Below are 25,575 nucleotides of genomic sequence, written 5' to 3' on the forward strand. Positions count from 1 at the left end.
ATGTCTCTTACATTTTTGTTTCTTGTCAAACAACATTAAGTGAAGAAACATATTTTCTTTTATTACATAAAAGGGTAAAACTAATTGTTCAACCAAATAATGAAAACAATAAATTTGGAACAGTTCTTCACTGGGGCACAAATAAATAATTTTTAAATGTTTGTATGTGAATTTAAAGAAATTGTCCCCTAACTTAACAAATCCAATCGAATTAAGTGGTTTTTGGGGTTTTGGGAGTTTTGTTTTTTGGGGTTTTTTGTTTGTTTGTTTTTACCTATTGAATTAAGTATTCTTAAACCAGGGGATATGGCAAGAGAAATAAAAGATTTTCTGTTATTTTCCTTTTTGGCGGCAGGAAGAAGGTTGGGGAGATATCTCAAGGATAAAATGCTTTGGTCTTCTATCCCACATGCGTGTCAGAGGTTCACAATAGTTATTGATCCCCTTAACAACAAACCTCTCATCTCTTATGGGACTTGAATTGAAAACAGTGCTAACCCTGTTGCTGAGGAATGAATATATGTATCTTGTGTTATGAATATGAGACTGTCATGGTCATTCAAAACAAGGTTAAGTCAACCCCAGTCAACAGAAGCAGAAGAAATTCTGGCTACGTGAGGATTTTCAGACAATGGAATGTATAGTGTGAAAGAAAACAAAATAGGAGTAAAATCCTGACAGCCCTTTTTCATTTTTAACTGGTATTAGATCTATCACTTAAAGCTTCTGGGTTTCAATTTACTTGCTTGCAAATTAAGGGAGGTTTACTGTATAGTCTATTGAAGTCTCTGTGTACTCTAAAATTCCATGATTCTGGTTTCTATCTTATGTGAGACCCCTTTAGTTCAGAAAGGTAGAATATTGGAAGACTGGTTTGCAATAGCTTAGTGACTTAATGTCAATAACTGGAGTCACACAAACAACTATTTCAAAAGATACGGTTATTTGCCACTTACAATAGTAAGGATTTATTAGCTTAACCCTTTATCATAAACTTTACCGCTTGAATACTATAAAGTATACTACATGTAAGGAGCTTGATATAAAGAAACCGTTCCTGCACATAGTACTTATAGCAAAGATTTTGGGTTTATGCGGCCCTGGCTGTTTTCTGTGTAGCTGCTTTCATTCTTATGACTCTTTTTTGAAAGGTTTGCAGCTTTACCATATATGTTTAATATTTTGCAATAATTGGCCTTGTTGCTGAGCTGTTGGATTCGGGGCCGTAGCACTGTCTGAGAGGTTTACATTTCTCACAGTGAACCGGTCTCTTTTTCAGCTGCTTCCTGGCTTCTTTTTACTCAGGTTTCCACTGCTTTTTTTCTTTCTTTTTTTTTTTTAAATGCTGTATTAAGGTATTAATATTTGCTTATATTTTCCATATAATGCCTTTTAATCATGCATCATACTCAGAAATAGGGATTTGAATTTAAATGACAACTTTGTCTTAATATAATTTACCTTTTAAAAATTTGTGAAAGCTATTGCTTTAATTTCTCTTCCAAAGCAGATTTGAATGACAGATTCAGTTTGGTTTATAGCTTTTCTTAAAAATCTAATGTCTTAAGCATGCCAAACTCATTAGCAAAAGTCTATTGCTACATAACTTTTAAGGAATATTAGTGTGCATTAATGAATGCCATCTAATGGACCTAAGACACCTAAAAGCATCTGAAACTACTTTGGCTCTGACCAAGGATAGAATTCAATTTTTTTCCCCAAACTGTGATATTTTATGCATGTGGGAAGCAAAATGACTTTGTAAAATGAAATGTCATTTTAGTTTTGCTGCCAGTTGATAAATGCAAAGAATATCAATGCATTATATCATCAGTGTTAGCTTTTCAGGTAACTCAAACTATGTGGTTCCAATTAAGCTTCGTTACCAGCAGACTATAGTAGGTTCCTGATGAACCACACCATAGAAGGAACATTTTAGGATAAACAATCTGTAACACGTGGAGAATATTGGCAGCATTGCAGAACACAAATTTAAAGTTGACTTGGTATAAAAGCAAGGAAGAAATTGATATATTGGATAAGCATCAGAGGGATGATATTAACAGGGGACTTAGCTGTGTTAAATAGGGACAAAGTTAGTTTCTTTACTGGCATCTTTTGACTCAAGTAAGAGGAATTTTGTAATGATGTTACTTCGTGATGGCCCTGGTTATCCTTGTTTTTTTCATTGATTCTATGAGCTTTTCTGAGTATTGTGTAACCAGCACAGATTCAGACATTGTGTAATACCTACAAATCCACCTATTTCCCTTTTCCCTTCTCCATTAACCTGCCGCCACTGAAACTTGGAGCCAAAAGTATCTGGTAAGTACCCACAGATTTCCTTGAGCTGTACAGACTCTTCCATAGGGTCATCATTTAAATAGCCACGAGTTATAACCACTACGTGGCTGTTTTTATTAGATTCGATTTTTTGTGTTTGTGTTTATGTTTATTTCAGGCACAGAAATAGTGGAGCAGAAGGTGATACAGGAGAAAGAATAGTGAAGGTGTGCTGGTGTTTGTGTCTTCTTCTAAATGCACCAAAGATGCTATCCTTAGTTGAACTTGCCTGCTCACTAAAAATGTGCTGCAGGTGTGTAAGACAGACCAGGATTACAAACTTGAGGCTTTGAGGATTTGGAAACAGTTCATCTAAATTGCACTGTAGATACCTAGTTACATATAAACTTAGAGTTGGCAAAAATGGCTTATCAAAACAAAAACAAATCTCCCCTCACACTGCTTCTGCTATACAAGTTTAGTCTTGAAAAACTTAAATGAAATCACCTTAGATTTAGGGCTGTTCTGACAAAGCAGTTCTTCGGTTCTTTTTATTATCTTTCTTATTATATCTAATTCGTATTACTAAGAATGCTTTCCTTTAACACAGATGCTGTTCAGGTCACCTGCATAAAGTAAAATGAGCCTGTTAAAGCCTGTGCAATACTTTTCTGCTGAGCACTGTGTTTCCTTCTTGCTCTCTTCTCTGTTGAAGTGAGAGAGAGTTAAAAATAGAATATTCTTTGGAGCCCTCCAGGGAAGTGCCTAAGCCATCAATTTATATTGTCCTAGTTCTCTTTGCTTGCAGAATTGATTGTACTCTTCTCTGAAAGTGCTGGAAGAAATGGGGTAATATTGCAGCAGTGCAGTCCTTTAACAAAGGAGAATGACATTGTTAAGTAACACCTATGTTGAGATCTGGAGGTTTTTTTTCTGTTGTTTGGTATCACTTTTATTGGCATTGCTTACTTTACAAAATACATGTTTTCCCACAATATTGACACAAATTTCTACAGATGATATAGATCCTATTTTCCTCTGACTTCCAGGTTAAACCTAGATAGATCGAAGGAATGATTTGTGTTTTTTTTTAATTTCTGATATATTGAAACACTTATTATTAAAGGAAGAATAATTTAGGTGTAGCCAAGTTGGTGATATATTGCGTGTTAGAATACTGGAAATACTCTTAGAATTTTTTTTTCTTCTTCCAAGTTTTTATTTAAATTCCAGCTAGTTAACATAGAGTGCTATATTAGCTTCAGGAATAGAATTTAGTGATTCATCACTTACATACAACACCTGGTGCTCACCACAACAAGTGCCCTCCTTAATACCCGTCACCTATTTTTTTTTTAAAGTTTATTTATCTAAGTCATCTCTACACCCAACGTGGAGCTGGAACTTACAACCCCGAGACCAAGAGTCACATGCTCTTCTGACTGAGCCAGCCAGGTGCCTCTACCCAGTCACCTATTTAACCCATCCCCCTGTCCACCTCCCCTCCAGCAACCTAATGATACTTTTCATTCTCTAGGAATCTACTTCCTCTTTCCAGGTCTTCGGCTTTCTCCCTCTTTTCGAGATCACTATTTTTTTTTTACTCATACTTGGCAGTCTTCAAACTATACCATCTAAACTATCAGAACTGTGTCCCTTCCCTTCCTTTTAGACTGAATAATTAGATAATGAACTTGAACCACAGTGCCACTTCTCTACTGCCACTCTGTAACAGTTGACACTTAGCAGCCTGAGATTCCTTTGCTTAAACACAGGTTCAGAGGAATTTGTGAGTAACTTGAACAGTTCTTTTAAATGTAAATTTTATTTACCAAGTGTGCATAAAGTGAGGCATACTTGTGATTAGATGATCCTTTATATTATGTTGCTAATAAATTATTAATGACTTTGTCTTGCATAGACAGTGGTAAGGTTCTCATCTTTAATTTGATTAGTAGAATGATGTGGTGGATTTTTCTGTTTTTAGTGCTTTTGAACTGAATATTTCTAGTTTTCCCTGTGGTTATAGTAACTTTAACCAACATAATTCCCATGGTCTTACGTCACCCAAAAAAGTCGATTAATCTTTTTTCCAACTTTTTTTTATTTTTATTTAAGTAATCTCTACACCCAACATGGGGCTCGAACTCACGACCCCAAGAACAAGAGTCACACATTCTTCTGACTGAGCTAGCCAGGTGCCCCAGTCTTTTTGCAACTTTTAATATCCTGCTCTTTAGAGAATACACTCCAAAATTAGATACTTTTGGGGTGCCTGGGTGGTTTAGTAGGTTAAGCGTCTGCCTTCGGCTCAGGTCATGATCCCAGAGTCCTGGATCGAGTCCCACATCAGGGTCCCAGCTCAGCAGGGAGTCTCCTTCTCCCTCTCCCTCTGCCAGACACTTTCCCTGCTTGTGCGCACTCTCACTCTCTCTCTCTCTGACCAATAAATAAAATCTTTTAAAAAAATTACCTACTTTTCAACTAGTTACTAGGTTGTGGGTTTTTTGTTGTCATTATTGGAATGAGTGGTCTGGCATCTCATTGTGACTTCTAGAAAAAGGTTTGGGCACCTGTCCAAATTACCCTAGAATTCACCTCCTGAGGTGCTAGTCATACAGAGTATCAAATGTTAAATGATAACTTTTTTTTCAGCCATAACAGGCTTAGAGTTAAGAGTCCTTAAGCCCTGGCAGCTTCCTGCCCAGTGGGGTTCATACCTGGTGAGTTTTCCTGCCTCAAATATAAACGTGAATGTAAAGCTACTCTGTATAGAAAAAAAAATCATTGCTTCACAAGCACTTAAGACTTAACCCATGATACAGAACATTGCCCTTTGTACACAGGCATCCAGGTTAAAGCTAGCTTTGCCCCACCAGGTAGAGTCTGATTTCTTGGCAAAACAAGTCAACTTTGCAGAGAAGAGATCCAGATAATGAAAATTCTGTTAAATCTTGTGTGGATTCATCTGAGATATAGAAACAGTATACATTTTGAGCAAAGTCAGCCTTTGAAGCAAAATAGCAAAGCTAAACCCCAACAAGAAACATTGAAGATTGGCATGAAAATACTTAGGTTGAGAGACACAGATCAAGGGACATGAACCTGAAACATGTCACCATTTGAGCCTCTTTTTCCTCTTCCAACTGTTTCATGTACATGTGAGATCTAATTATAATAAGGCAAGGAAGTGTAATCTTGAAATACAGGAGGTCACAAACCACGCACCTTGAGAGTAATGGGCAAAACAAGTAAAGAAGAGTCCCTCCCAAGGAGAGGACATTATGGGCTGATCGTTTAAACTCTTTGATATATGGTCTTTTTTTTTTAGCTCCAAGTTCATATAACTACCATCTGCACCAACTGTTCAGCAACTTTTCACTCTGATTCCTATTTTGGATAACCATATTTATACATACAATCTTAAATTCAAATGAAAAAGGTTCCCTTGTTGTTTGACTATTTGCAATAATTTTTTTCCTATAATTAAACTTATCTTGAGACAAGTATTTTAAACTACAGTAAAAGTCTTCATTAACCAAAATACTAAAAAAATGGAAGGAGACTGTAATACTGCTTATTTGAGCAGTATTACTCTAATACTCTTTCTACTTCAACATTTGTCCCTGAGAAAAGTAAATTTTAGAATCAGACTACTTTGTGAAAATCCCAGCTACAACACTTACGAGGAGGTAACCTTGGGCAATGTGGTGTGAACCTCTCTGTGCTTTTGTTTCTTCATCTCACTTCATATATAAAGTGCTTAGAACAGTGCCCAAAACCTAGTAAATGTCATGTAATGTTAGCTACTAATGTTACTTTGTGGTACCATAAAAAAAAAAAAAGGAACATTATGTAGTATCCTAAATGAAAAGGCATAGGAATTTTGGGCTAAATTTGTGTTTGGTCTGAATTCCAGAGTGGCCAGAGGAAACCGACATAGTTTGTTCTAAAATATTTAGTCTTTTTGTCTTGTTAGCTTCTTAACATATGCCCTTTCCTTAAAGTACAACAGAGTTCACATCAATTGACTTCTTTTCTCATCCTTGAATTGTTAACTTGAGGTCTAAATATGTTCTAAGAAAATTTACTTAAATAGTTCCTTCCCATTTTTTTTGTTTTGTTTTGTTTTTATTTAAATTCAATTAACATATAGTGTATTATTAGTTTCAGAGGTAGAGGTCAATGATGCGTCAGGCTTATATAACACCCAGTGCTCATTATATCACATGTCCTCCTTAATGCCCATCACCCAGTTACCCCAGCCCCCCAGCCCCCCAGCCCCCTTCCCTCCAGCAACCCTCAGTTTGTTTCCTATGAATAAGAGTCTCTTACGGTTTGTCTTCCTCTCTGATTTTGTCTTGTTTTATTTTTCCCTCCCTTCCCGTATGATCCTGTTTTGTTTCTTAAATTCCACATTTGAGTGAGATCATATGGTAATTGTCTTCCTCTGATTGACTTCCCATCATTTCTAAAAATTTCTGTTAATCTATCTATCCATAGCTATGGAAACATTACATGGAAAAGGTTTTAAAACAGTATGTGTGCCATTTCTATAAATAGTGTAAGTGGATATTTGTATTATATCTGAGCATAGAAATAGGGCTATCTATATATACATGTAAATTGTGATTATGAATAATTGTTTTACAAAAATGGATTTTTCTGTAGTGGCTTTTTCCTTTTTTGTATTTTCCAAATGTTCTACTATGAAAACCTATAGTATAATCAAGTAAGGCTTTTTTTAAGAGATGTTTTAAATGTCCAGACTTATTCAGAAATATTGAAATAAAACCTTTGTTTCAAGCTTTATGTATTAAATGTAAACTAAAACAGTTTGGTGTTACTCCTTATCAAGTAAACACTTCGAGATTAATGACATGAAATCTGCATTTCAGCTGCAGTGCAGATTCTAAGGAGAGGATTTATGAGTGACCCAAGAATTCATGAATTCACTGAGGTGCTTTGTAATCATGCGGTCAAGTTTCATTTTAATGAAAGGGCAATTTAATGTGTTTAACCGTATTTTAAACATGTTACCTTAAAACTTAAGTTCAGCTTTTGCTTACAGAGCCATTTGCTGAACATGAAGAGTGAAAAATGCCATTCTCGGGGCGCCTGGGTGGCTCAGTCGTTAAGCGTCTGCCTTCAGCTCAGGTCATGATCCCAGGGCCCTGGGATCGAGCCCCGCATCGGGCTCCCTGCTCGGCGGGAAGCCTGCTTCTCCCTCTCCCACTCCCCCTGCTTGTGTTCCCTCTCTCGCTGTGCCTCTCTCTGTCAAATAAATAAATAAAATCTTTAAAAAAAAAAAAAAAAAAAAAAAAAAAAAAAAAGAAAAATGCCATTCTCGGTCGGCCTGTCAGCATGCATAGTAAGCTTCTGGTTTCATGTAGAAGCATATATTATTTTGATTCTCTATTAAGAATATGTTTTTCTCTATTATCTATTCAGTGAGTATAATATTGAATGCCTGCTTACTGGCTTAGCCCTGCAATAGCTGATACAGGTTTCTTTGTTTTTAATGGGGGTGGGGAAGGGAGATGTTAAAGTTTCTAACCTTACTCTTAAAAAGCACACCATTTAATTTTTTGTTTTTTAAGGCATACATCATGAGAGAACAATTAAAGAGATCAATTTTATATTACCTGTACAGTGGAGTTTCTTTAAGTATAATTAACATACAATGTTGTTAGTTTCAAGTGTACAATATAATCATTCAGCAATTCTGTACATTACTCAGTGTTCATCAGGATACCTATACTCCTAATCCCCTTCACCTGTTTCACTCATTCCTGCCAACCACCTCCCCTTTCATAACAACCTGTTTATTCTTTTTATTTAAGAGTCTGGGTTTTTTTTCAATCTTTCTGTTTGTTCCTTTGTTTTGTTTTCCAAATTCCAAATATGAGTGAAATTATATGGTATCTGTCTTTCTCTAGGTGTATCCATGTTGTAGCAAATAGCAGATTTCATTATTTTTTATGGCTGAGTAATAGTCCATGGTGTACATATATTATACCACATCTTCTTTATCCACTCATCTATCAGTGGACCCTTGGATTGCCTCCATATCTTGGCTATTGTAAGTAATCCTGCAGTAAACATAGAGGTGCATATATCTTTTTGAATTATTGTTTTCATTTTCTTCGGGTAAATACCCAGTAGTGGAATTACTGGATCATATGGTAATTCTGTTTTTAATTTTTTGAAGAACCTCCATGCTGTTTTCCACAATGGCTGCACTGGTTAATATTCCTCCCAACAGTGCACAAGGGTTCCTTTTTCTCTACATTCTCACCAACCCTTGTTATTTCCTGTGTTTTTTGATTTTAGCCATTCTGACAGGTATAAGGTGATATCTCATTGTGGTTTTGATTTGTATTTCCCTGATGATGAGTGATGTTGAGCATCTTTTCATGTGTCTGTTGGCCATCTGTATGTCTTCTTTAGCGAAATGTCTGTTCATGTGCTCTGCCATTTTTTAATTGGATTATTTGAGGGTTCTTGTTGTTGACTTGTGTAAGTTCTTTGTATATTTTGGATATTAACCGCTTACCGGATATATCATTTGCAAATATCTTTTCCCATTCAGTAGGTTACTTTTTTGTTTTGTTGATGGTTTATTTTGCTGTGCAGAAGCTTTTTAGTTTGGTATAGTCCCAATTGTTTAATTTTGCTATTTCTCTTACCCAAGGAGACCTATCTAGAGAAATGTTTCTAAGGCAATGTCAAAGAAGAAATTACTGCCTGGGGGGCGCCTGACTCAGTCAGTAGCGCATGTGACTTTTGATCCCAGGGTCGTGAATTCAGGCCCCCTGTTGGCTGTAGAAATTACTTTTAAAAAATGAGTAAGCTGGGGTGCCTGGGTGGCTCAGTTGGTTAAGCAACTGCCTTCGGCTCAGGTCATGATCCTGGAGTCCTAGGATTGAGTCCCACATTGGGCTCCCAGCTTAGCAGGGAGCCTGCTTCTCCCTCTGACTCTCTCCCCTCTCATGCTGTTTCTCTCTCTCTCTCTCTCAAATAAATAAATAAAATCTTAAAATAAAAAATGAATAAGTAAACTCTTAAAACTAAATTACTGCATATGTTTTTTTCCAGGATTTTTATGATTTCATGTCTCACACTTAACGACTCTAATTCATTTTGAGTTTATTTGTATATGGTGTAAGAAAATGGTCCTGTTTCATTCTTCTGCATGTAGTTGCCCAGTTTTCCCAGGACCATTTGTTGAAGAAACTTTTTCCCATTGTATGTTCTTGTCTCCTTTGTCATAAATTAATTGACCATATAAATATTTATTTATGGGCTTTCTATTCTGTTCTGTTGATGCATGTGTCTCTCTGTGTGCCAGTACCATACTATTTTGATTACTACAGATTTATACTGTAGTTCGAAATCTAGGAATGTGATACCTCCAGCTTTGTTCTTTTTCAAGGTTGTTTTGTCTATTCAGGGTCTTCTCTGGTTCCATACAAATTTTTGGATTGTTTGTTCTAGTTCAGTAAAAAATGTTTTAGGTAGTATAGACATTTTAACAATATTGATTCTTCTAATCCATGAGCATGGAATATCTTTCCATTTGTTTGTGTCATCTTTGATTTCTCTTACTAATGTTTGGTAGTTTCAAAGTACCTTCTTGATTAAATTTACTCCTAGGTATTTTATTCTTGATGCAATTACAAGTGAGATTGTTTTCTTAATTTCTCTTTCTGCTACTTTATTATTAGTGTATAGTAATGCAACAGATTTCTGTATGTTAATTTTGTATCCTGTGTCCTTACTAAACTCATTTATCATTTCTAGTAGTTTTTTGGTGGAATTTTCAGGGTTTTCTATATATAATATTATGTCATCTCCAATAGTGAAATTTTTACTTCATCCTTTCCAATTTGGATGACTTTTATTTCTTGTCTGATTACTGGGGCTAGGGCTTCCAGTACTTTGTTGAATAAGAGTAGTGAGAGTAAACATCCTTGTCGTGTTCCTGCTCTTAGAGGAAAAGCTCTTTTTCACCACTGAGTATGACATTAGCTGCGGGTTTTTTGTATGTGGGCTTTATTATATATGTTTGTTCCCTCTAAACCTACTTTGTTGAGGGTTTTGGTTTTTTTTTTAAGATTTTTATTTATTTATTTGACAGAGCAAAAGAGCACAAGCAGGGGGAGCAGCAGAGGGAGAGGGAGAAGGATGCCCCCACTGAGCAAGGAGCCTGATGCAGGGCCCCATACCAGGACCCCAGGATTATGACTGGAGCTGAAGGCAGATGCTTAACCATCTGAGCCCCCAGGCGCCCCTGTTGAGGGTTTTTATCATGAATGGATGTTGTCCTTTATCAAATGCTTTTTCTGCATCTACTGAGATGATGATGTGGTTTTATCCTTTCTCTTGTTAATGTGATGTATCACATTGATTGATTCACAAATATTGAACCACGCTTGCATCCCTGGAATAAATTTCACTGCTACACTGGTGAATGATTTTTTTTAATGTATTGTTGGATTTGGTTTACTAATTTTTTTTTTAAGATTTTATTTATTTATTTGAGAGAGAGAATGAGAGAGAGCATGAGAGGGGGGAGGGTCAGAGGGAGAAGCAGACTCCCTGCCGAGCAGGGAGCCCGATGCGGGACTCGATCCCGGGACTCCAGGATCATGACCTGAGCCGAAGGCAGTCACTTAACCAACTGAGCCACCCAGGCACCCTGGTTTACTAATATTTTGTTGAGAATTTTTGCATCTGTGTTCATCAGAGATATTGGCCAGTAGTTTTCCTTTTTTGTAGTGTATCTGGTTTTGGTATCAGAGTAGTTCTGGCCTCATACAATGAACTTAGAAGCTTTCCTTCCTTTTCTCTTTTTTTTGGAATAGTTTGAGAATAGGTATTAACTTTTCTTTAAATGTTTGATAGAGGGGCACCTGGGTGGCTCAGTTGGTTAAGCGACTGCCTTTGGCTCAGGTCATGATTCCAGGGTCCTGGGATCGAGCCCTGCATTGTGCTCCCTGCTCAGCGGGAAGCCTGCTTCTCCCTCTTCCACTCACCGCTGTTTGTGTTCCCTCTCTCGCTGTCTCTCTCTCTCTCTCTCTGTCTGTCAATTAAATAAATAAATAAAATCTTTAAAAATAAATAAATAAATGTTTGATAGAGGTCACCCAGGTGGCTCAGTCAGTTAGACTTCTGCCTTCAGCTCAGGTCATGATCCCAGGGTTCTGGGATTAAGTCCTGCATCGGGCTCCCTCCTCAGCAGGGAGTCTTCTCCCTTTACCCCTCCCCCCTGCTTGTGATCTCTCACACTCTCTTTCTCTCGCTCTCAAATAAATAAGTAAAAACTTTTAAAATAAATAAAGTTTGATAGAATTCCTCTGTGAAGCCATCTGGTCCTAGACTTCTGTTTTGGGGCAGCTTTTGGATTGCTGATTCAATTTCATTGCTAGTAATTGAGAGATTCAGATTTTCTATTTCTTCCTAATTTCATTTTGGAAGATTATATGTTTCTAGGAATGTATCCATTCTTTCCAGATTGTCCCAGTTTGTGGCATATAATTTTTTATAATACTCTTTTATAATCCTTTGTATTTCTGTGGCTGTCAGCTATTTCTCCTCCTTCATTTCTGATTTTATTTAAGTCCTTTCTCTTTGTATCTGTCTCTCTCTTGGTCTTTATGAATCTGGGTAATGGTTTGTCTGTTCAGAGAATCAGCTCCTGGTTTCATTGATCTGTTCTGTTGTGTTTTTAGTCTCTATTTCATTTATTTCTGCTCTAAAATTTATTATTTCCTTCCTTCTACTGGCTTTGGGCTTTGTTCTTTTCCTGGCTCCTTTAGGTCTAAGATTAGGTTGTTTATTTGAAAATTTTCTTGCTTCTTGAGGTAGGCTTGTATTGCTGTAAACTTCTCTGTTAGAACAGTTTTTGCTGCATCCCAAGGATTTTGGACCATTGTGTTTTCATTTTCATTTGTCTCCATGTATTTTTTGATATCCTCTTTGATTTCTTGGTTGAGCCATCCATTGTTTAGTAGCATGTTATTTAGCTTCCATGTATTCGTATTCTTTTCAGATTTTTTCTTGTAATTGATCTCTATTTTCATACCATGTAGTCAGAAAAGATGCATGATATGTTTTCAATTATTTTCAGTTTACTGAAATTTGTTTTGTGGCATAACAAGTGATGTTCTGGAGACTGTTTCATGTGCATTTGAATGTATGTTACACTGTTTTTTGAAAGAATATTCTGAATATATCTGATAGGTCCACCTGATCCAATGTGTCATTCACAGCCACTGCTTCCTTGTTTTCTGTTTGGATGATCTATCCATTGATTGATGATCTATCCATCATGATCTATCCATTGATTATCCATGTAACATTGGAGTGTTACAGTCCCATACTATTATTGTATTACTATCAATTTCTTCTTTGATGTCTCTTAATAGTTACTTTATGTTAATTTAAGTATTCCCGTGTTGGGTGCATAAATATTTACAATTGTTATATCCTGTTGTTAGATTGTTCCCTTTATCATTATGTAGTATCCTTCTTTGTCTCTTGTTATAGTCTTTGTTTTAAAGACTATCTTGTCTTAGGTAAGTATTGCTTCCCCAGCTTTCTTTTCACTTCCATTTGCATGGTAAATGTTTTTGTATCCCTTAACTTTCAACCTGCATGATTATTTAGGTCTGAAGTAAGACTTTTTTAGACATCACATACGTGGGTCTTGCCTTTTTTTTTTTTTAAGATTTTATTTACTCGTTTGTCAGAGAGAGAGCAAAAGCAGGTAGAGTGGCAGGTTGAGGGAGAAGCAGGCTCCCTGCTAAGCAAGGAGACTGATGCGGGACTTGATGCCAGGACCCTGGGGTCGTGACCTGAGCCAAAGGCAGATGCTTAACCACCTGAGCCACCCAGGCATCCCAGGGTCTTGCTTCTTTTATCCATTCATTCACCGTATGTCTTTTAGTTGCTACATTTAGTCTATTTACATTCAAAGTAGTTATTGATGGGTATATATTTACTGCTATTTTGTTAACTTGTTTTATGGTTGTTTTTGTAGTTCTCTTTTCCTTTCTTCTGCTCTCTTCCATTGTGGTTTGCTGGCTTTCTCCAGTGAAATGCTTAGATTCCTTTCTCTTTATTTTGTGTATCTATTGCAGATTTTTGATTTGTGGTTACCATTAGGTTCATATGTAACATCTTATGTATTAGCCGTTTATATTACATTGATGTCAATTTAACTTTGAACCTGTTGTAAGAGAACAAATTTATAATCTCCTCCAACCCACAATCTATGTATATGATGTCATATCTTACATCGTTTTATTTTGTGGATCCCTTAAACGCTTTTTATAGATATAATTTAATGTACTGCTTTTGTGCTTTAACCTCTGTAATGATTTTATAAATGATTAATCCACCACTTTTATTGTGTTTGTATTTACATATGAAATTTTATTCTTTCATAATGTTGTTACTCCTGATTATGGCCTTCTTTCCACTCAAAGAGTTCCCTTTAATTTCTCTTGTAAGTCTGGTTTAATGGTGGTGAAGTCCTTTAACTTTTGTTTGCCTAAAAAACTCTCTCTTTCTATTCTGAATGATAATCTTGCCAGTCATAGTGTTCTTGTTGGTGGTTTCTTTCAGTACTTTGAGGTATATCATATTACTCTGGCTTGCAAAGTTTCTGCTGAAAAATCAGCTTATTGTCTTCTGCGATTTTCCTCCTAAGTAACTGTTTTCTTTTCTGTTGCTGCTTTTTAAATTCTCTCATTATCACTGCTTATAATTACTAAGTATCTTGGTGTGGACCTCCTTGGGTTGATTTTGTTGGAGGCCCTCTGTGTCTTCTGGATTTGGATGCCTGTTTCTTTCATCAGATTCAGGAATTTTTCAGCTATTATTTCTTCAAATAAATTTTCTGCCTCCTTTTCTCTCTCATTTCTTTCTGGGATCCCAATAATGGAAATGTTATTACACTTGATGATGTTGCTGAGCTCCCTTAACCTATTCTCATTTTTTATTATTATTTTTTCTTTTTGGTTTTCATTACCCTGCCTTCTAGATTAGTGGTCTGTTTTTCTGCATCCTCTAATCTGCTGATTCCTTCTAGTATATTTTTCATTTCAGTTACCGAATTCTTCATTCTGACTGGTTTTTTGTTTGTTTTTTTTTTCTCTTTGTTGAAGTTCTCATTGAGTTTGTCCATTTTTTTCCCCAAGTCCAGTTAGTATCTTTGTATCATTACAAAGTATCATTACTTTGAATTATTTATCCAGGCATATTGCTGATCTCAGTTTCATTTAGCTCTTTTTTTTTGCAATTTTTGTCCTGTTCTTTCATTTGGGACATATTCTTGTCTCCTCATTTTGTCTAACTCTCTGTGTTTGTTTCTGTGTATTAGGAAAGTCAGCTATGTCTACTGATCTTGAAAGTAGTGGCCTTAGGAAGACGGGTGGTGCCCTGTAGCACAATGTTTCCTGTTGATCTGAACCCGGTTCTTCAGGGTGTCTCCTCCATGGGTTGCGTGTGCGCTGCTACTGTATCTGAGCCACATTTGCCTTCAGTCCTCTTAACTGCAGTGGCCCACCTTGCATGCTGTGGACAGGATTTAGTCCCTGTGCTGTTTAGGGCCACTGTGGGCCTGTAGTTGGGCAGTGTCAGCAGTCAGACCAGATGCCTGCCCTCATCCAGTTCACTGGGTCTACAGTAGCACTGCCCTGCAGGGTCCCCTGAGAGGCTTTTGTAGGTAGGTGGGGCCAGCAGTCAGACCAGATGCCTACCCCAATTTGTCTGGCATGGCTGCAGTGATCCCAAACTGCACAGCTCTCTTCCTGTGCTGCCACTTGAGAGCTTTTTGTTGGTGGATGTGATTGGCAGTCAGATCAGCTGTCTGCCCCCAGTCCATCTGCTGGGGCTGCAGTGGAACTAGTTTGTGTGGTTATCTTGCCCTCTCCCCAGGACAGGAGTCACTTTGGAGTGCCTCCCATCCCTGTCCACGCTGCTTGCAGGATGTGATGCAGCAGGTGCCACGTAGGAGGGTTACTTACAGCTTTTAAAACATCTGGAAATAAGGCAGTGAACAAAATTATGTTAATAAGAGCTTCTTAGGAAATATATTTTCTTTTAAAGTGCTTGACATTCTTGTTTTTAATAGCTCCACTATTGTTTTAAGAATATGCTACCAGGGGCGCCTGGGTGGCTCAGTCCTTAAGCGTCTGCCTTCAGCTCAGGTCATGATCCCAGGGTCCTGGGATAGAGCCCCGCGTCGGGCTCCCTGCTCCACGGGGAGCCTGCTTCTCCCTCTCCCACTCCCCCTGCTTGTGTTCCCTCTCTCGCTGTCTCTGTCAAATAAATAAAATCTTTAAAAAAAAAGAATATGCTACCAGTGTATTTATGCTACTTCTGAATGAAGTACTAACATTTAGTCATTGTTCTATTTTCCAAGTCTTTCAAATCTAGAACTTCGTGTTCTCACAACTCTTCTACTTCTACTTTTCCCCACAGGTATTATTCATTTTATACTTTTTTCTGACTTTTTTTTTCCCGTAAGTCCAAGCTCAGATGTCTACCTCTGTCAGGATTAATTTCTGCCTCCTGCTTTCATAAGTCCTATTTATACTACTATTCTAATATGGTGTCAGGGCTAAGCATACCTAATTCAAAGATAGGGACCTTATTCATCTTTATATCACCCGCCAGTCATATCCTGGGTTTACAGCCTACTACCCTCTGTTACAAATGATGAGGTGCTGGAGTCACATGTTTTAGATTTCGTGTTATGTTGTCACATTTTGAAAATGTGCATGATGTTTGTGTGGAGATACCCTGTGACATGGATATTGATTGAGATTAGGTTGCATTAGGGAATCTAAAATACCATTGGAAACTTACTGATGCAAATTCCATAACGCAGTATTCTCTGACATGGAGTCTATAACTATTTATTGAGAGTTTTCGCTGTCAGATGTTTTTTCATAAGAGAGAATTTTTAGGCTGGGAGGCTCCAATGTGAATCTCCAAAAATTAGTGAATTTAAATAAAGGAAATCGGAGCCACATCTGTCCATAAATTGGCATTTTTTTCCAAAGTTGTATTTCAAGATAACATAACTTTGAAAGTATTTTGAATAAACTAAAAAGTAGTATGAGAAATAGTTGAAGTTCCTTGGGGGGATGTGACTATATAAGTCAAGGTATTTGAAGTCAGGTTATGTTGCAGCAAATTCTGCCAGGTTTCTACATTTTTCTTGTCAATTGTAGTGGACTATATTCTTACAAGACCATTGTAAGTTACTTTTCCAGTCTATAAAGAGCTGAGCCCAAATTCTGACACTGCGGTCTATGCTTCTGTATGTGTATATTCTGAGGTAATATTTCCAACACAAGAAAAGGTTGTATCTTCACTTCCCATTTCCATTCCTGCCCTTTATGTTCCTAGGAGTGGAAATGTGTCAATGTATGCTTTGATGGTGTTTGGAATTTAGAGCATGAATTTGAAGTACATGTGATTTGATAAACTGAAAAGAGGATTGACTGTTAATTGTTAGACTAAAGGGCAAGAAATAAGCTTCCCCTTGTCCTTTATCTGCCTACAAGTTTTAAGTATTACAGAAAATTCATTCACAGAGAAGTTGAGAAAATAGCATATTATCAATCACTTCATTACTGACTAGGATTAGAATATAAATTTTTTGTACAAAGTTAGATTACTCAGAAGTCATTTGTAACATGGCCATAAAGCACTGTTGCCATAGAAATAGCATAATTTTACAAAACCTTTCACTTTTAACTAGTTCACTATAACTGGATTTTTACTTTTTTGGTGTTAATATGTTGATTAGTTAACAAATATGCTTTGTATTTCTATCTTTAGAGAAGGTTAATGCTAGATTTTATTCAATTATTTAGTCATTGAGCAGAATCATTGAGGCTGAAAGGCAACTGCAGTGATGCTGTTGTCTATAGTCAAATACCTGAGATGCGATCTTTGCCATTTCTGTTGCTTTAGGGATTAATAAGGATAGAAATGAAAACTGCTATTTATAGGATAGTGAAATATATTTATGGTATTACCAGAGAAATCATTTCACTGACGTTTAGTTGTGGGAGTTTGTATAGGCAATACTATAGTTTGGTTCATCTTTGTGGAAACTTTTTAAATACCCTGAAGCTGGATGGTTAGTTATTTTTATCTGGTTTCTTTTAAAAAAGAAAAAAATGATTTCTGGTAACTTCTAGTAATTTACGTAAGTTTTGAGATAGTTGGTTTACCTAAAGGAATCTTCTTGGGCTCAAGAAGCAAAACCACTTCCTATTTTCTTTTTTTTTTTTTTAATACAATTCTTATTCACTACTCAAAGCTTATCATTGTGGTTATTTAAGTAACTGATGAATTCACTTGGTAAAAGTAAATGTATACTCTTAATTTACTACTTAAGTTACTAATAGTGCCTTTAGTTTAGAGAAGAGTTGTCCCTTAGGTGTCTGATTTGTGACTGCAGTCAAAGTATTTAATCTCTTTCATGATCTGTTTCTCTGTCAAGTGACCTTAATAATATAATAAGGAAATAATCTAAAAATTTGCTAAGTGACTCCATTTTCCTTGTGCCCTTGACACATTCCTAGTATAAGGATTCCTATTTTAGTATGACAACCATTCTATAAAAGCGATTCTCCTCTCTCCTACTTTTGGTCTTCAGAAGGGCCAGCTTCCTTGGCATGCACCCTCTGATGTAACACAGGGTCCTGTGTTTGGTTTAATGTTCTGCTATTACCAACTCAAAATTCTCAATAATTTTTAACAAGCACCCCTGCATTTTCCTCTTGCCCAGGGACCAGGAATTATGTAACCAGTACTGATCCTCAGACACTAGTTGTCGTAACAGATTGTAATATACACTGAAAAGTAATTGTCTGTAAACCAAGCCTGTGACCATATAAATTGCCTCAACTATAAAGGAAATCTTTGTACACAAATTTTATTTGAATGTATTTTAAGCGGAGAAAAATATAGCTGGGAGTTACCTATGCAGTAAACCCTTTAAATGTTAGCTCTCATAATAGAGGGTTTTTAAGATTTGCTATTTTAACAGAATTTTGTCATTTCAAAACACAAAAGTATTTGTTTAAAACACAAAACATTCTATTAGATGAAGAAGAATAAATTCAAAGCAGGGTTTAACTCACTGTGCCATTACAGGTTATCAAGTTATACCCAACCACCAGCAAAACTACCAAGGACTAGTTGGAGTTCAGCAACCCCAGAGTCAGAGCCTAGTTGGTGGCCAACCCAGCAGCATTGGAAATCAGATCCAAGGAGTAGTCATCCCATATCCTTCAGTGCCATCATACCAGGTATGTGGTCACTATTGCCATCTTTGGATGGAGGAGATTTTGAATAAATAAAATGTATAGCCACAGTTCATCTCCTCTCTTTTTTTTATATAGGGAAAATGCTTTTGTGATGTATAACTTTATAGTCTTAAGAGTTTTATTAGTTACAGCAGCTTTGTTTTATCCTCATTGTATTGCTTTATTCATTCACTTTTTCAATTTTTATAAATAATTAAATGTGAACTACAATGTTAACCACATTGGTAGTAGCAAGTAAATTTTGTTTGGCATTGTCTGTGTTTCCAACGATATAAGTATATAATAAGCAAGTATCTTATTCAGTTCTTCAGCTTCTTAGAAAGTCTCTTTTGAGGAAAGAGTGGAATGAGAGGGAAAATAATGGTAGAGGTAGGTACCTAAAAGAGTGAGGTAGAGTACAAACTATAAATCAGTGTTTACGGAATAGAGAAGAATGTTAAGTTTTCCATGCTGGAACTCATCTTTTTCCCCACCTCACTCCCAGAAAAGAATGGCATATCATGTATTTAAAATGTTGTGGATTTTAATCTGTAGTTCTAAAGTAGAAGTATCTATTGTTTTATAAATAAATCAAATATATCTAGTATAATACGGCACATTTTCAGAAATTTGTTTTACCCTTCCTTCATCTTTCTGAATAACTTGCAAGTGACTTTATTAGCCTCATGGTTTTCCGTAGCTGAGCCTAATGTTAAAAAATCAAAGACCATTTTCATTCATCTCAACAAGGTAAAGACAATCTAGTTAGGAAGATAAATGTACATATAAACAAGTTGATGATAGTGCACAGACCCATAACTAAAAGGATTATGCAGTAGAGCCATGAACAGATTAGGAACTTATATGTAGAAGTTCTCTGGAAAGACAAAAACCTTTAACTAGCTCTTAAAAGAAAATTATGGGCATAAATTGGTTAAGAAGAAATCTTGGGGATGGGGAAGGATATGAGTAAAGGTGCTAGCATATTTCATATAATTCCAGAGATTTTAAATTGAAATTAAATGTAAACTATGGAATTGTCAAGGACTAGTGAGCACTAAGATATATTTAGGAAATATATATATATATATGTCTAGTTTTCTAGCTTCTTGATAATAGAAAGCAACTAAGGAAAAAAGAAAAGATTAATCACAGATCTGTACCTCTGAAACAAATAATGCAATATATGTTAAGAAAAAAAAAGAAGAAGAAGAAGAAGAAGATAGCAGGAAGTGAAGAATGAAGGGGGGGAAATCGGAGGGGGAGACAAACCATTAGAGACGATGGACTCTGAAAAACAACCTGAGGGTTCTAGAGGGGAGGGGGTGAGGAGATGGGTTAGCCTGGTGATGGGTATTAAAGAGGGCACGTTCTGCATGGAGCACTCGGTGTTATGCACAAACAATGAATCATGGAACACTACATCAAAAACTAATGATGTAATGTATGGTGATTAACATAACAATAAAAAAATTTTTTAAAAAGATTAATCATAAAACTAGGTTTTACATCTTTATTTTCTCTCCCATCCCCATGCTTCTTCCTTATCCTCTGTGCTTGAGCCCAGGCACATGGGACTGCCCATTCCCTTCTTCTCCATAGATAGACATTAGAGAGAATCAATACCAGGCCAGGAACTCTCTCCTGTCAAGGACCTTGGTTGTGCTACCTAACCCAGTACATTGAGCACCTGTTAGATGTCTAGGCACTGTGCAAATAAGATCTGCCCTTTACCTCTAGGGGCTCACAGTCTAGTGCAAGTAATACAATTTTTAAATAAATTACAGACTTGTTAGTGTAGTTTTTGGGTTTGTTTAAGCTAGATACTGGAAATGTGTCAGAGCTAAGACAGTAATTACAATTTCTATAGCATACTTTTTTATAAGTTATAAATCATTTCTCAAGGTATTTTATATAATCCTCATACTGGGTAAAAGACTAGGAGAAGGATAGCCCTGAAGAGCAATTAGAGCCTGCTTTATATTCCTGCTACCTCTGGTAGAGAGACTGAGTGGGAATAAAGTGCTGTCCAAAAAATAAGTCAGAAAAATCATCTGTCCTCAGTAGACTGTATTTGGTGGCCACGTGTCTCAAATACTGTTCCCTCTCTTTTGCTACTTTAATTTTTCTTTACCACTAGTTGTAGATCTGTTCTATAGTTTAAATCATCTAGATTGAACTGTGTTGTTTTCCCTGGATCTGCTTTGAGTATATATTAACTTAGATACAATCAGAAATAATAATCTTAGAATGTTATACTCCCTTAATAGGCAAAAACACTGATATATATTATGTTATACAGAGTTGGATAAATCAAACCAGTAGCTTTCTCTGCAATAATTGAGCCAAATTGAAAGTAATTAAGGGATTACTGTGTATTTTGAAAAGACTAGTTTGCATTTCAGAAGTTAATCACCTTCTAAATCATGGAAGCCACGTATAGAGAATAATGAAATGGTTAAAGAGCTGAAGCTCTGGAGCCAGAGGGCATAGTATCAGATCTTAACTTCCCTACTTACTGGCTATACACCCTTGGGCAAGTTACTTAACCCCAATTTCCCCACCTATAAAACGGGGGTGATAAAAGTACCTTCTTAAGGTTATTAGGAAGACTTAATATTATATAACACACATAAAGTTATTAGAACAGAACCTGATGCATGGTGGTAAATAAATACTTAGTAATGTTAATTTGCATTATCATCACTATTACTACTATAATTGCTACTGCTGTTGCTAACATCATCATCATCATAACCGTCAGAAGCTTTTATATTGGCCTTATTTACCAAAATCAGTATAATCCACCTGTAATGTTGTGGCACAAGAACCCATTACAACAGAACAACAACAACAGAAGAGTCCATTGTGTCTGTGGTTTCTATTTTAGAAACCAGAGACCTGAAAAATCCATTGTGCTCATGTGGGTTCTATGTAGATAGTATAGAAAACAGAACTGAAAGATACACTGTTCACCAGACGTCTACTCTGCTAGATCCTGCAAGTAGAGATTACAGTGGAGATAATGCCTCCCACGAGATGGAGGTAGCATCTCATTTTTTCACATAAGGAGCTGTTGGGTCTCACAATAGTTAAGTCATTTGCCTAATGTCACATAGATAGCTAAAGGATGAAACCAATACCACATCTAGATATCTTAAGCTCTAAAACTCACACATTCTGATCCAGTTTATCTCACTGGTGCCCTACCTGCGTTTTATTTAGCTCTGTCTGAGATGTACTGTATTATTTACTCTTTCCACGTCAAATGATCATCCTTATTTGGAAACCATTTCTTTTTAAAACAACTTTTACTTAAGGTTGTAAGTCACGTTTCATTTTTATAATCTAATGCATCTAGCCTATTGTTTAGTTGATAAATGCTAGCCAAAAACAAAAGCTGGCTGAAAAGGGCAGAAATAAAGTGGTAGTACTGTGGCTAACTTATCATGACTATTGGCAGTTTAGCTTATTCTTAAATGTTGATATTGGAAAAGTTTATGGAGGCTGGAGACATTATCATTTGCAAGGTTTTGAAGAACGTTTTTCCCTTTAAATTGTCTTTCAAATTCTAGGTTTCACTGCCTCAGAGTTCTCAAGGAATTGCCCATCAGACTTATCAACAGCCTATTATGTTCCCTAATCAGTCTAATCAAGGATCTATGCCCACAACAGGAATGCCAGTTTACTATAGTGTCATTCCGCCTGGCCAACAAAATAATTTAAGGTGAGTACAACTAAGAAACCTAATCTTATAGCTGCTCATTGTTTATCAGGATTATGATCTGTTACTAATTTTAAAATTGATTAAGGAGCATGACCTGAAATCATTATCTAATATAGAATAGAAAAAGTAGGATACAGTCTCCTTTTCTCATAGTTTTTCTAACAAAGTCAGGATAAGCCAGACATTTCATATGTAACCTAAAGAAGAGTCACATCTTCTCTCATTTGCCTAAAAGCAGACCATTCTCCTCTTAGCCAGATGGAATAGTAGTTGGCCATGGACCCTGGAGTTGGAGCATTTACTATTTAAGATTTTTGTAGGAGTTGGGGGAGAATATAACCTCAGCAACAGAATTTCTTGCTAAAATTTTTCAGGCTCTAGGGAGCTCAGTTTTCATCAGTAAGAAGAAGGAGACATATAGGAGAAGCAAATGATAGTAGCTCTATATAAAAGCAAGTCATGAAGCTACTTCTTTAGCTACTTCAACTTGGAAGAGCAGAAGCTCTTCTGATAAGCCGAATGTGATACAGAGTAATCTTCCTTTGAATTGGGTAACTTTAGTCCATTATTCAGAAAGTATTACAGGGGCTCAGTTCAGTTAAGCATCTGCCTTCAGCTTAGGTCATCATCTCAGGGTCCTGGGATCAAACCCCATGTTGGGCTCTCTGCTCAGCAGGGAGTCTGCTTTTCCCTCTCACTTTCCCTCTGTTCTCTCTCTCTCAAATAAATAAAATCTTAAAAAAAAGAAAAAGAAAGAAAGAAAACAAAATATTACAGTCTTTCATTATTTCATGACATCCCTGTAAGGTTGCCAGAGGGACTACAGTGCTCTTTTTAAGAAAGAGGACCTATGTTCTAATTGCTGATAAGAGGTTGGCACTGGTTATGGTTACAGATAATGGTATTTAGGGGTGAGAAAGTGATTGACAGACTTGCTTCATTGAATCTACTTGGGAGAATGGAAACTTGGCTCTCATTTTATTTGTTATCAAACACACACACACACACACACAGGAACTCACATATTTCCTCAGCCTTGATTCTCATTTTATTTGTTGTCACACACGCACACAGGACTCAACATACTTCCTTGCCCTTCCCAGCTCTGTGGTTTCACAGATTGAAGAGGCCCAGGCTTTTTAAACAGTGAGTTGGTTGTGAATCATAGGCAACTTTGGAGTTTTAAATTCTAATGAGCCCAGCTCTTTAAAGGTAGAGGGACTACACAATGAAAATAGAAATGTGTACTGTGTTAAATTTCCCATTTGTTGTTTAAGTTTAAAATCTCTAAATAAGGGGAAGATACTCCCAATCTGAACCTCTTTTTCCAATTTAGGTAAATTTGAGGTCTGTAATGCCAGTTCAGGTTCAGAAGTGTCAGAAGCAGAATTCTGTGCTAAAGCAGGTGAAATAGATGGTGTGAAAATGGCTGGGTTATCTGCTTCTTGAACCAAAGTATAACCTTTTATCTGAGAGAAAATTACCAAAGAAATCATTCCAGTGTAGAACAGAGGCTAAGAGAAGTTGGTATTAATTCAGTGACTTGTTCAAGATCAAAAACACCTGTTTTTATAAGTTAACTTATGTAGACCTACCCCATGCTGGGTAGAGGAGCTTTCTTAAAGGAAGATCAAGCCTAAAACGACCTATATAAAATGACTTAGACTTTAAACTTTCCCGTGTTTGTTATATTTATCAATACCTTAAACAGAAACAATTTTGTCCCCTTGATTTGCAAGAGAACTGACCCCAGGAGTGTGTGTAGAGGTGAGAGCACAGCTTTGTCCTGTCCCCCCACATTCAACTTTAAGTATGACAGCAGGATCTAAAAGCTGTCATAACTACACTTTGGAAAGAACCATACCAACTTTTAGTCCCTGGGCCTGCTTCTGCAAGAAAATAAAAATTTGGTGAGCTAGCCTTGGCTGGAGGAATAGCTTGGAAGCCCAGCAATTAAATGAGAAGTGAGATTCCCCTCCAACTTGAATCTTGAGAAAAAGTTTTGGGAATTACTCACAGGTTAGGGCTATGACCTAAGTGAGTCAAAGAAATTTGAAATAAGCTAGCTGTTACTTGACAGTAGAGATTGTTACTATGTAACAAACTAGCATTGATCTCTTCCAACTACCAATTGCCAGTGTGAGAAATGGAATGAATGAGTTGCACATAAAGCAAGAATGTATATTCTGGGGTGCCTGGGTGGCTCAGTTGGTTAATCAGGTCATGGTCCCAGGGTCCTGGGATTGAGTCCCATGTTGGGTTCCTTGCTCAGCAGGGAGCCTGCTTCTCCCTCTGCCTCTGCCCCTCCCCCTGCTCGTGCTCTGTCTCTCTCTGTCTCTCTGACAAACAGATAAAATCTTTGGAGGAAAAAAAAAGAATGTGTATCCTGTCAGACTTGTATTCTGGTACCTTTTATGCTAGTTATTAGGTAGGAATACAAGTTATACAGAATTAATTAAGGATACCTTTGAGTGAAAACCATTTCTAATTAATGTTATTTTTCAAAATATAACAGCATTTCTTACAGAAAATGTTGTTTCTGATTCTGGGCAATATTTAATAAGCAAATTGCCATAATATTTCAGATTTCCAACTTAAAAATCAACTGTTGGCATTTATTAACCAGATCATTACTATCCAAGGGTCAATACTAGAGAGACCATTCCTTCATAAATCTAGATTTACTAGCTTGTATAAATTATATTTTATCTTACATATTCCACTGTGTTTACATGCAGAGCAGAGGTTTGTCTGAATATTCCAGCATCTAGAACAGGGCCCAGTCCAGGACAGAAGCTTGGTAAATGCATACTGAATGAACACACTTCCTTAGTGGTAAAGGCCAACTTACACATATGTGTTGGTACATATATGTTATTCATTCTTGTTTATGTAGTATTATTGGCCTTAATATTATTATTTTGTTTCTGTAACCTCTCTATACTTTTTAAATTTTTCATTTTTTTACTACAAAATAAATTATGCTTGTTGACACAAGTTAAACAATCAAGACAAAATTGTGTAAAAACAAAGCTAATCATCATGCCCCACTCTGCCCTCACCTCCAGGTAACCAGTGTTCATATGATAGTATGTGCATTCTGTCACATTAGCCTCCTGACCAAACAAACATATACACATATAAAATACACATATACTGAAATTAGGTGGTAAATTCTAATGAAATAGACATTATCTTGCATTTTTTCTTTAATAGTGTATTGTGAAT

The 25,575-nt window shown here is 36.5% G+C and overlaps 1 protein-coding gene across 10 annotated transcripts in view; it reads left to right on the top strand.

Annotated features, from left to right (window-relative positions):
- R3HDM1 (R3H domain containing 1) overlaps nt 1–25,575 on the top strand; it is a 127,318-nt gene that overhangs the window by 54,396 nt on the left and 47,347 nt on the right. For all 10 annotated transcript variants that reach the window (XM_045868950.3, XM_045868953.3, XM_064586455.1 and 7 more), the window contains 2 exons: nt 18,469–18,623; nt 22,196–22,347. In XM_045868950.3, coding sequence (XP_045724906.1) covers nt 18,469–18,623; nt 22,196–22,347 — 307 coding nt within the window. The remainder of the gene's footprint in view (nt 1–18,468; nt 18,624–22,195; nt 22,348–25,575) is intronic.

The sequence above is a fragment of the Mirounga angustirostris genome, unplaced genomic scaffold (assembly GCF_029215605.1).
Source record: "Mirounga angustirostris isolate CCGP_5_RB_7025 unplaced genomic scaffold, mMirAng1.0.hap1 SCAF_3, whole genome shotgun sequence".
Classification (NCBI taxonomy): Eukaryota; Metazoa; Chordata; class Mammalia; order Carnivora; family Phocidae; genus Mirounga; species Mirounga angustirostris.